The 12,500-nt window shown below is 33.1% G+C and overlaps 1 protein-coding gene across 1 annotated transcript in view; it reads right to left on the reverse strand.

Moving 5' to 3' along the window:
- Positions 1–2,843: 2,843 nt before the first annotated feature.
- The window catches only part of LOC137624645 (uncharacterized), a 25,654-nt gene continuing 15,997 nt past the window's right edge, over positions 2,844–12,500 (reverse strand). Inside the window, 8 exon segments of the mRNA XM_068355603.1 lie at positions 2,844–3,005; positions 3,573–3,853; positions 5,847–5,963; positions 8,233–8,334; positions 8,976–9,136; positions 9,692–9,998; positions 10,000–10,992; positions 11,358–11,511. Coding sequence (XP_068211704.1) covers positions 2,888–3,005; positions 3,573–3,853; positions 5,847–5,963; positions 8,233–8,334; positions 8,976–9,136; positions 9,692–9,998; positions 10,000–10,992; positions 11,358–11,511 — 2,233 coding nt within the window. The 3' untranslated portion in view covers positions 2,844–2,887.

A 12,500-nucleotide genomic window follows, 5' to 3' on the forward strand; every position in this document is an offset into this window, starting at 1 on the left:
TTATTATTTTTATTATTATTATTATTATTATCTATTTATTTATTTATTTATTTATTCATTTATGTAATTATCTATTATTGTTAGCTAAGATGCAACCCTAGTTGGAAAAGCAGGATGCTATAAGCCCAAGGGGTCCAACAGGGAAAAATAGCACAGTGAAGAAAGGAAATAAGGAAAGGAAAAAAAAAACACGAGAAATAATGAACAATTAAAGAAAAACATATTAAGAACAGTAACAACACAATATAATTTCCTACTAAGGAGGTAAAATCATGAATAATATTACGAAAAAAGTCCGGGAAGCAGCAACAGTTATGAATAAGTTTTATCGTCTCCCAATATAAGAGTTGTAATGGGATATGTAAATGAAGGAAAGCTCCCAGATGGATATAGCGACTAAGAACTAGTTAATAAATATCTAGAATTCTTTAGAAACAAAATAGAAAATATAACTAGATCAGATTGGCGCTGTACCAGACACACACACACACATATACAAAAAGATTAACGAGATTCAATGATATAACGAAGAATGAAGTCGTCAGGATTATTAAAGAGCAAAGAAAGCAAATTGCGGGATTGATCCAATGTCATCATTCGAAGTAATAAGAATAGAAAACTTTTCTATTCTTAGTCCTAGTATTGATCCCTCTCTGGTTATGGTCTATTCTTTCCACATTCTCCTCTGTCCTCATGCATCTGACAACACTGAAATTACCAAACAATTATTCTTCGCTCAAGAGGTTAACTATCGCAATGTAATTGTTCAGTGGCTACTTTCCACTTGGTAAGGGTAGAAGAGACTCTTTAGCTGTGGCAAGCAGCTCTTCTAGGAGAGAGACACTCCAAAATCAAACCATTGTTATCTAGTCTTGGGTAGTGCCATAGCCTTTGTACCATGGTCTTCCACTGTCTTGCGGTAGAGTTCTCTTGCTTGAGGGTATACTCGAGCACACTATTCTATCTTACTTGTCTTCCTCTTGTGATTTTGAATTTTTTATAGTTTATAGATAATAGATTTATTTCAATGTTATTATTCTTAATCTTCTCTTGTAGTATATTTCCTTCCTTTCCTCACTGAGCTATTTTCCCTGTTGGAGCCCTTAGGCTTATAGCATCCTGCTTTTCCAACCAGGGTTGTAGCTTAGCAAGTAATAATAATAATAATAATAATAATAATAATAATAATAATAATAATAATAATAATAATAATAATAATAATGTGTGTAAGCTTCTTAAATCTGAGAAAATGGCAATAGTTACACTGATGCTGAAAGGTGTGCTTGACTATCAGGAAGTAAGTTCATACATACCTATTTCGAATCTACATTTCATAAGAAAATTGCTAAAGTATATTATCTCTTATCAGCTAATAGATCATTTAGAAAGAATCGAAGCATTGCTGGATAACCAATCAGCATATAGATTGTTGCAAGCAACTTTGCAGTTATGTTCTAACAGAGAGGCGAGGTGAATGCAACTGAGATTCATTATGATTCAACAGATAACGAGCTTCTATACAAACAGTTGAGGGAATTGTTTGTTCGTTTTAGATTGTCTTTCCGTATGCAAGACACTGGCTCTAGGTTTGAGAGCAACAACGTCACACAAAAAATGCAAACAATATGAAACATGCAATGGCAAGCTTAAACGGGGAGAGAGCAAGAGATTAAAAAAAAAAAACAATAGCATTACAGTGTATGAGCATGTATGAAACACATGCGGTACAAGAAAATTTTGTATTATTTCTTCAGTGCATGTCTTTCCGATTACATCTACAGAAAAATAACACAAGGCTAAAGAAATATAAGCTTTAGAAATAAATGAAATGATGGTCGAGGACAAATGTAGCATCTTGATTTTACTCGATCTTAGAGCTGCTTTGGACATGGTTGTGCATGAACTACTACTTCGTGATTTACAGACCATTTGTGTCGAAAATTAAGCTTTTGAGTTTTTATCAGATTACTTAGTTAACAGAAACTACTATTTACGAATTGGAAACTCCTTTTCATCATATGAACCATTAAGAGGAAGATACCTCCAGGGAAATGTACAAGGCACAATCTTGTTCTCTATCTATACTGTAGTACTATAGGTCTATCAAAAGTGAAGTGAAGTTTAAACTATTTGCAGAAAATACAAAATTTTACTTCTCCATAAATGACATTGATGATACAGTGTAGAGAGAGAGAGAGAGAGAGAGAGAGAGAGAGAGAGAGAGAGAGAGAGAGAGAGAGAGCATTGACAAGCTAACGTAGTCTACCTTAGTTTACCATTAAAGTTGTTCTCTTTAAAAGAAATCCAATTTGTTCTCTAATTTATATAAGGGTGACTGAACCGGTGTCTCTGAAGAACATAACTCTTAGACCGTCTTAGGAGAACACAGCTAATTCAGAAAAAAACAAGCTTTTCATTACAGCTTCTATAGAATTATATAAAGTCATAAGTCACAGTAGATTCCGTTATAGTACTCGTTTGAATTGTGCTCTGAGGTAGTCTGAGTCTGTTCCGCTCTTTTCAACTGCCATATTTTTTTTTATTCCAAATTCTTTGAGACTTTCTTAAGAATTCACCTAATCTGCTATAAGAGTAAACTTTGAAATGATTTACAACGATGCCTGGTAGACCCTGAAACTAGTTAAACAACCCCCCCCCCTCTCTCTCTCTCTCTCTCTCTCTCTCTCTCTCTCTCTCTCTCTCTCTCTCTCTCTCTCTCTCTCTCTCTCTCTCTCTCTCTCTCTCTCACAATGAAACCATGAGGATGAATAATAACACTCACCATAACAGTTAATAAGAGGAATATATTTGAATAGAAACAAACAAGAGAGGAATTACAACGTTATAACTTTCTAAGGAAGCTTTCGTCCGCTTAGCCTTAGACCTATCATTTGCTCAGTATCATTATCCAGAAGACGAGATTGAAAGTCACTAGCACTACTGGATAAAGGCAAATCCGAACAAAGTGGAGCAGGCCATTTGCTGTCAGCAACGAGCAACATTCGCTGAAAAGGTAATATTTGCATGTACAAGTAGTTTTATGATAGAGGTAGGCCTAATCAATAATTTCATCGAAATGCATTTTTTTTTTCATATAATACTTAATAGAAATAACCGGGAAAATTATCCATTGCTTTGTGGAAGTAATTTCTCTGACAGAAATAGTAGCTGATCGGTAATTTTAACTAAAAAATTATCAATTGATTTATAGATATATCTGATATTTTAATAGAAACAACATCTAGGAACTCAGATTTGAATTAAATAAATAATTATTTACTAGAGATAACTCAGATTTTGACAAAAGTGCAAAATAAAAAAAAATATTTTATATACATAGAGAATATTGGAAAAAGTACTAAGTGAGTGGTCTCATTTTAATCTAAGATCAAGGAATATGCAATAATTTGGCTGAAATAGATCACTCCTACACAGAAGTAGCCAATTCCTTCGTAGGACCATTTAGTAAAAATGGTTGCAAAGGAGTTAGCTGACTGAATTTGATAATAATAACTAATAATGCCAGCAATGATATCAGTAGACACCATTCACAAAAGGGAACGCAGAAATACCTAGATGAAGGAGGCTCAACCATCATCTCCATTGGGTTAGATTTGAGACGCTGAGCAGCACTTGGAGCAACGTTGATGATTTTCCTCTGCCCCTTGGGTACTCCTGGCTCTAGATTCTCCACCACAATGTGGAGGACGATGACGGAGAATATCAGGAAGATGCAGAAGAAGAACCACACGTCGACCATCTTGATGTAGGCCGTGTCCGGAAGGTTGCTCGAGACTTGGTTGAAGAGTGTGTACAGGACCAGCAAGGTTGTTAGAGTCATAATGGCGCGGACCTGGAAATTTAGAGTACTGTAGTCTGTGGGTTCCTTTACAGTGTAACGCAGTACAGTAGAAGAAAATAGATAGGACTGAACAATATAGTATACTGACCATAGATTACGTTAGTAACCATTTTTTTTCTCTAACTCCATGATCGGTAAAAACAGACCTTAAGACATTCGTTAATTTTTCTTAGCTTCCTATAGTTCAGATTTTTCTGTTTTAATACTATTTTCATCTGTATAGCAAAATATTTTGGCAGATACTAATTCGAAACACAATTTTTTTTTTTTTTTTTTTTTTTTTTTTTTTTTTTTTTTTTTTTTTTTACTTTATCGTAGATATTTCTTCCATTTTGGGAAATTAACCTTGTCCCTGTGTGAAACACCAGTGGCTGGGCCATATGCTGTTCATTCTTCAGAGTTTAACCTTTTAGTGCATATCTATGATCTAGTGCGTGTCTGTAGTAGGATTAGCCCCACCCCTTCCACTTCACACAATCTGGTCAAGGGCTTTAATAAGAGAAAATGATTAAGCTTTGAATAAGGACCTCTGTTTAAAGGGTTCAGATTGAAAGGCCCCTCATGAATGGCAGAGGCAAGGGACAGTGACAATGCCCTACCTAGCAGTACAATGCCCCCAAAAATGACCATATATCCATATTAACAGCGCCAAAGCCCACTCTCCACCCAAGCTAGGACAAGGGAGGGCCAGGCAATGGCTGTTGATGACTCAGTAGGTAGACCTATAGGCTACCCCAAACACCATCATCCCTACTTCACATGGATCTGATGCGAAAGGGAATGAATGGTTGAGACCCGAAATGTCGTCTTATTGGTAGAAGTAGTAGTAGTATTAGTAGTTATAATACTTTTAGTAATAGGAGTAGTGTTTGTAGTAATAGCTCTCCTCTGTTTATAACCCCTATTATTACGACAAGCTTTTCAGAATACTTTTCTTGCCACATGACTCGTGATTTACCAAATACTCATGTAATATCATTCTTAATCAACTAAGTGCTCCTGACACATACCTCATGATTAAGGATGACCTTACATCATATACAATAGTTCGTAATCATCAACATTTTTATATCACATACTTAGAAATTAGAAATTATTTGGTCTGAGGATATTGATTCGAAACTGAAACTTTTTTATGTAACAAAATATATAGCTTCCTTTCTTATGCCTTATGCATGAATATATTGAGTTGTTTCATGCCCTATGGTCCGTACCTGAATATAACTTGCTTTCCTGTAATATCCTATTCCTGAATTATTATCAGTACATGTATTTCTACCCCTTAATGTTATCTAATGATTTTTTAGGACAGTAAAGAAAACACAAACTAGAATGCAAAGTTTAAGGATTACATATTTTGATAAAATGATTCCCGTAGAAACTTCATGAAAATTATTGAATGGTACGGTAAATAGGCTTTTTTTTCTTGTTTATTAAATGTTCACTCTTTATTCGAAACCAAAAATAATAACATTTGAGGAAATACGAGACGAATTCAGAGAGGAGTTGTTATATCCATCACAAAAATACGGGAGATATTGAGAAAAGTTTTAGCTATATAATGGGTCAGAACAAATTTTTATTATTATTATTATTATTATTATTATTATTATTATTATTATTATTATTATTATTATTATTATTATTATTATTATTATTATTATTATTAGCTAAGCTCCAACCCTAATTGGAAAAACAGGATGCTATAAGCCCAAGTGCTTCAACAGGAAATAAATAACCCAGTGAGGAAAGGAAATAAGACAATAAATAAACTATATGAGAAGTACTGAACAACTAAAATAAAATATTTTAAGATCCATAATAACATCAAAACACATTTTCATCTATAAACTAGAAAAAGAGACTTACGTCAGCCTGTTCAACATAAAAAAAAACCCATTTTGCTACAAGTTTGAACCTTTGAAGTTCTACCGATTCAGTTAGCCGATAAATAGTAAATAGAATTTCAGAAATGAGCAGTTACCTGAAGTAACTGAAGCTTGACGAACAGTGTGGTGTATCCAATGCCCAGCAGAAGTGCGGTGGGAATGAAGATGGACAACACAAGCAAGGAATAGCGACGCTCCAGTTGGAATGTGGCCTGGAATGGCAAAAGCAGTTCTCGGTGTGAATTACTCATGCTTGAGTAGTGCATTTAGAAACACACAGGAGTCATTGTATCTTCATTTACGTTATGTTATTAGTCATTCTTAAACTTTAAAAAAGAAGTCGAGACACAAACAGAAAGAGACGTAAGGTAAACAGTATGCATAGTAAATTTACTTTAATGGATTATTGAATGTCAAGGACTCGATAACTTGTGATATATATATATATATATATATATATATATATACATATATATATATATATATATATATGTGTGTGTGTGTGTGTGTGTGTGTTTGTGTGTATGTGTGTGTGTGAAAACATATGTATATATATATATATATATATATACATATACTGTATATATATATATATATATATATACACACATATACTGTATATATATATATATATATATATATATATATATAAAATAAAAAGGACTACGAATAGTCTAGACAACATCTTTCAATTTATTGGTGCCGACGTTTCAGGACTCATCCCATTATCAAGGCTAAAATGGACATATGAAACATTATAAGTAAAACTCAGTATAAAATACAAAAAAAGACAGTCAAAATTAAAATTGAAATTATAAACACAGTTACAAGTAAAATATGGAGATAAAAAAAAATAACTAAGAGAAAAGTATCTTAAAATTAAATATACAAAAATCAAAATTGTCTAAGGAGACCAACCTGTCTGGAACAGACTAGAGAACTGAGTGACTATCTGAAGGACAGTACTTAAGAAGAAAATTCTAAATTTGCCAGCTTAAGCGATGTGGAGGGGGACAGAGGATAATTGGCTGTTTAGTGTAGGAGCCTTTTCTTCAATCATTAACGATTCCAATACTAGTAGAGAGGCAAATTTAGAATTTTCTTCCTGAGTACTGTCCTTCAGATAGTCACTCAGTTCTCTAGTCTGTTCCAGACAGGTTGGTCTCCTTAGACAATTTTGATTTTTGCATACTTAATTTTAAGATACTTTTCTCTTAGTATTTTTTTTTTATCTCCATATTTTACTTGTAACTGTGTTTATAATTTCAATTTTAATTTTGACTGTCTTTTTTTTGTATTTCATACTGAGTTTTACTTATAATGTTTCATATGTCCATTTTAGCCTTGATAATGGGATGAGTCCTGAAACGTCGGCACCAATAAATTGAAAGATGTTGTCTAGACTATTCGTAGTCCTTTTTATTTTATCTTTGAAGCTCGCCAGGAGCAACGACCTACCTCAATATATATATATATATATATATATGTGTGTGTATATGTATATGTATATATATATATATATATATATATATGTATGTATATATATATATATATATATATGTATATATATGTGAGTGTAAACATATTATATATTATATATATATATATATATATATGTATATATATATATATATATATATATATATATATGTATATATATATAACCAAACAACAAAGTTCAAGACAAAGTTTAATATAGCTTGAATCACATTGTCTACAACCACATCTCCGATCTCTGTCCAGCCATAAAGTGTAGCCTATTTCAGTTTTACCCTAAATCATAATTGTATTTTACTAGAAGTGAAAAGCATTTTGGTGCAAATTATATGTTATAAATGTGTGTGTTATTACTAAAAAGAGACTCACTGGCATTATCTTGATACATTAAATTTATTATATATGAGAATTCGTTTTTGGAACAAATGTAAAAAACAAACAAACAAAAACATTCAAAATATGCAATTTCTTATGGGAGAAATCCAATAAGTTCTAACATATTATTATCATCATCATTATGATGGATTTTAATGTTATTACTATTCAAAATGCACAAACCGTTATATAACACAAACAGAATTTTTTTTAATTAACTACTACCGTAAAGTTCTACAGATTATTATTATTATTATTATTATTATTATTATTATTATTATTATTATTATTATTATTATTATTATTAGCTAAGCTAAAACCCTAAGTGGAAAAGCAGGATGCTATAAGCCCAAAGGCTCCAACAGGGCAAAATCGCCCGGTGAGGAAAGGAAACAAGGAATTCAATCAACTTCAAAAGAAATAATGAACAATTAAAATAATATAGTTTAAGAGCAGTAAGAACATTAAAATAGATATTTCATAAAAAAAAAACTATGAACAGGTACTAATAACAGCCTGTTCAACATAATAATACATATAAAAGGACTAACATTTTCAGACAAAAATTGTCTGATTTAACCCCTTTATAGACCCTTTCCCATTCCGTACCTCGAGTGCATCGTTGCCATTTATGTTATAGACTGAGGCTGACATTTCTCCCACTGCATATTTTGGAAGATTTCTCAGTCCGTTGTACAAGACACTGGCGTTCTGAAAGATAAAGGCCAGAGTTAGGAATTCCAGAATTCCAGAAAGGGGTTTTCGGTATTTTGGCGTTTTGGAAAATGGATGGTCATAAAGGAAGGGAATTATCGGAAATGGGACTCATTTATGAAATAATTTTCCTTTTTGAAAATTGAAATAACTGGAACAACGAAATTCCGTTTTGCCCTTGGTGATAAATGTTACCTAGCATCACTTTGTCTAATACTTCTGTAATAGTTTTAGCAGATTAACAATCTTCAAACACACACACACACACACACACACACACACACACATATATATATATATATATATATAAATATATATATATATATATATATATATATATATGTGTGTGTGTGTGTGTGTGTGCTGTAATCATAACCCATTACAAATATATTTCATACTTTTCATAAATGTTACAATATCTGAACCCTTCATCCTATCTGAAGCGCATTATCTTGAAAAAAGAATATTCTATATATTTGCAATGAGCATAAGAAAAGTATTCCAACCATTTACCCATTAATATTAAAAGATAATTATATAACATTGAGAATAATAAGAGCTAGAGTGATTACGGTGAATATAATCGTTTTTTATCCACATATATAGAAATTCTATAAACAATTTCAGAATCCCATTACCTTGAAGGTAATAACAGCCGATGTTGCCGAAGTGAGCTTGAGAAATATATTGCAGGTTTGCACGTCGAAGGGATAGTAGAAGAGGCGGAAGTTGCAATTGAAAGAGGCAGAGTAGAGAATCCGTTGAACCATTTCTCCGCTGGAGGTTGGGTAGATCGTATCTGAAGGAAGGCATCATATAACAAGTAACTTAATTCAACAATTTTTTTCTGATTGTTCATGTACTTCAAATAAAAGAGGACATTTTAATACCAATGCATTTTAGAATTGTAAAAAAAAAAAAAATATTGTATTGAAACTAGTAACAACTCTTAATAGCCTAGTAGGCCTATATGCGCTACTGGATCATGGAAAGGCCTGAAAATCGAGTTTGAAACTGTACACTAAAATTTAACGGTGATTATTCTTTGATATACTAGAAGTACCTGATTTTCACTGAATCTTGAAATTCATTAGGCCTATTTACCATTAGTTTAAACTTCCAATAATAATAATAATAATAATAATAATAATAATAATAATAATAATAATAATAATAATAATAAAAACAACAACAATAACATTAATAATAATAATAATAATAATAATAATAATAATAATAACAACAAAAACAACAACAACAACAACAATGATAATAATAACAATAATAACAACAACAACAACAATAATAATAATAATAATAATAATAATAATAATAATAATATCACTAGGCTTACCCATCTCGACGTCATTGAAGCTGGGTGGCATCGGCTTGCCCGTTCTATTCACAAAAACCGTCTTCTTGAGGATCTTCAAGCGTCCATCATTCAAATTCAAGAACTCGTATTCTGGAATCCAAACTTTACTCGCTTCTTCTAACGAAAGTTTATTTTCTGTTTGCTTCTTCAAGTTCTTGTACAAGAGGTTTCGATCAGTCCAACGCTGAACAACTTCCAGTTCCATGTTGATGGCTAAGTTGATGTCATCGATATTGGAGAACCGGACGATGTTGATGGTCGGGTTGATTACCAGAGGGTCTTTTGGGGGTGATTCCAGGAGGTGGTCGATGTCCTCGGTAACCCTCCTGGAAAACCAGGAGGTTGCATCGGTCTTCATCGCTTCCGTCCGTGCAGTCGCTCAAGAGGTTACATCGGGCGGTGCTCGGGACGCAAGAACCGTCAGCACAAGTAAATTCCTCCGTTGTACAAGAAGACAGACTGATTTCTATGATGTCATTTTCCAGGTTCTGACAGAAAGGCTTCATGACCGTCCACTTATGGCGTCCTAACGGGTAATCAGTTGTAAGAGTTCTCTTCCTTTCCATGGTGGCCATTGTCATGTTTCCGAGGATATTCATCAGAATCCACTGACCAGTTTTAGAAAAGAAGACAGCATAACTGTAGTATCCCCTAAAGAACGGCTTTTCGTTGATGTATCCGTCTAGAATGAACCTTGACTGGTGTTCCTTGTGGTAGCACAATCCACGTATTTGCAGGTACTTGCTCTTGGTCCTCAAGCACGAGAAACAATACTCATCTTTGCAGTCTACATCTCCCCAACTGCTCACCGATTTCTTCATGACGATACAGTCTGATTTCAGGCCGTCGTTTGGCTCCCCAGACGCCCATGCCGTGTAGGAGACCGCCTCTTTCTTGCCAAATTTTCGCCATGTCCCTTCGGAATCCCTGTCAGAGGCCCCTAAGCGAAGGAGTCGATAACTCTTTCCACTGCACTGGCTTAGAAATCTTCTCGTTTCGTTAAAAAGTCGCTCGTTAACATCATCTCCGTCTGGGAGAAAGATTTCGGAGTTGCTAACTTGGCAAAATTTAATAGAAGGTTGTAAATGCCACTTTTCGGGGATAAGTATGAATTCAGCTCTGTTCGTGCAAAACGATGCAATCGATCTCTTTTCTTCACTAACGTTCATGACTTCCAACTTGCTTACATCGGATGACAAGATGTTGCCCACGGGATTCGCTCGGCAAGAGGCCATTTCCGTTATCTGGGTTTCTTGCAGGAGGTAGTCCCACATATTGATCTGAGAAATTAAAAAAAAAGAGTTTGTTATGAGATGTGAGGATTTCCGAACGACTTTATACTTTATTTTTCCTAGTTCTCTGAAAATGATGAGTTCAGTTAAGAGCTGATCATTAACGGAGGCAGTTATATCCTATAAATATTATTTGTAACTTTCTGAATGTGTAATGGTAAACAATGAAACCAGTGTGCATACTCCTTTGATGTTTCCCTTGAATCTTGCCAAAACTGAATTTCTTCAATAATAAATTCATGAGAGAAAAGTGTACTGAAATGAACATCAAAATCACAATATTGCGTATTTGAAATTCTTTATCTTAAACAGTACATACAATAACATTAATATTTTTTCTATGTTAGATTAACCTGAGTTATATAGGCGCTCGTAGTTTGCAATCGGTCTAGGTCCCCTGCAAAACTGTCTTGCTCCTGGCCTATGTAGACAGTTCCGTTCATGCGTAGTAATCCAGTTTCACCAATCATTTTCCCGGAACCTCTCAGATGACCGGTGACGTAGAATCTGGAAATAATAATAATAATAATAATAATAATAATAATAGATCGTTCGATTGTTGTATTATTATCATCAGCTTCCATTCAATCAAAACAATAATCAATTATCATTTTTGCATTGGTAATCTGGTTTCATTCCGACACATTCTTATGATAATAATAATAATAATAATAATAATAATAATAATAATAATAGAGATTATCATTATTATTAGTATTAGTATTACATGTAGTAATAGTAATAGTTGTACTGCCATAAGTAAAAGTATTATTACTAATGTACTCACGACGTAGTTAAATGAAAAACTTCAGTAATGGTACAATTGCATTATGATTATAGTAAACAACACATTCTTTTTCTGTTATAATACTCCATGGATATTAGAAAAAAATGTAGATAAAAATGGTGAAGGCGAAAAAACTAACCTTTGTTTCGTACACACCTCTTCCTCACACATGTGATAAATTAGAATAATTATCAGTATTATAAATATAACTGTTTTTTTAATATATGCTTACTGTGGACCAAATTATGATAATGCATTTTACTGAGCATTGGGAGGCATGAATAATAAACTTTCTAGTATACAAAGGAAGTTTACCATAGGTTTTTTTTTTTCTTTTTTTTTTTTTGTGTGAGTACAGAAGGTCCTTAACTTACAAACTTAATAGGTCCCAAAGAGCTGTTTGTAAGTCGAATTTTGTCAAATTCTGGTCTAGGGTAGGCCTAACCTGACTCCCATGCCTACGATTTCCAGCTACTAAAGTCAACATATATTCCCGTTTCATATGAAAAAAAAAATGTCAGGTTATTGCAAATGTCGTTTTGCTTACTGTATTTAATTATGTAATATTGTTTTATTACAGTATTTCATCATCCTAATACAGTATACGAACTTTCGAAACAAAATCTGAAATTTCTGATTTCAGTTGGATTTGTGTTTGTTTCTCCGAATGTTTTTAATTTGAGGACCATCTGGATTTGGTTTATGGCAA

The sequence above is a fragment of the Palaemon carinicauda genome, chromosome 31, assembly GCF_036898095.1.
Source record: "Palaemon carinicauda isolate YSFRI2023 chromosome 31, ASM3689809v2, whole genome shotgun sequence".
Taxonomy (NCBI): Eukaryota; Metazoa; Arthropoda; class Malacostraca; order Decapoda; family Palaemonidae; genus Palaemon; species Palaemon carinicauda.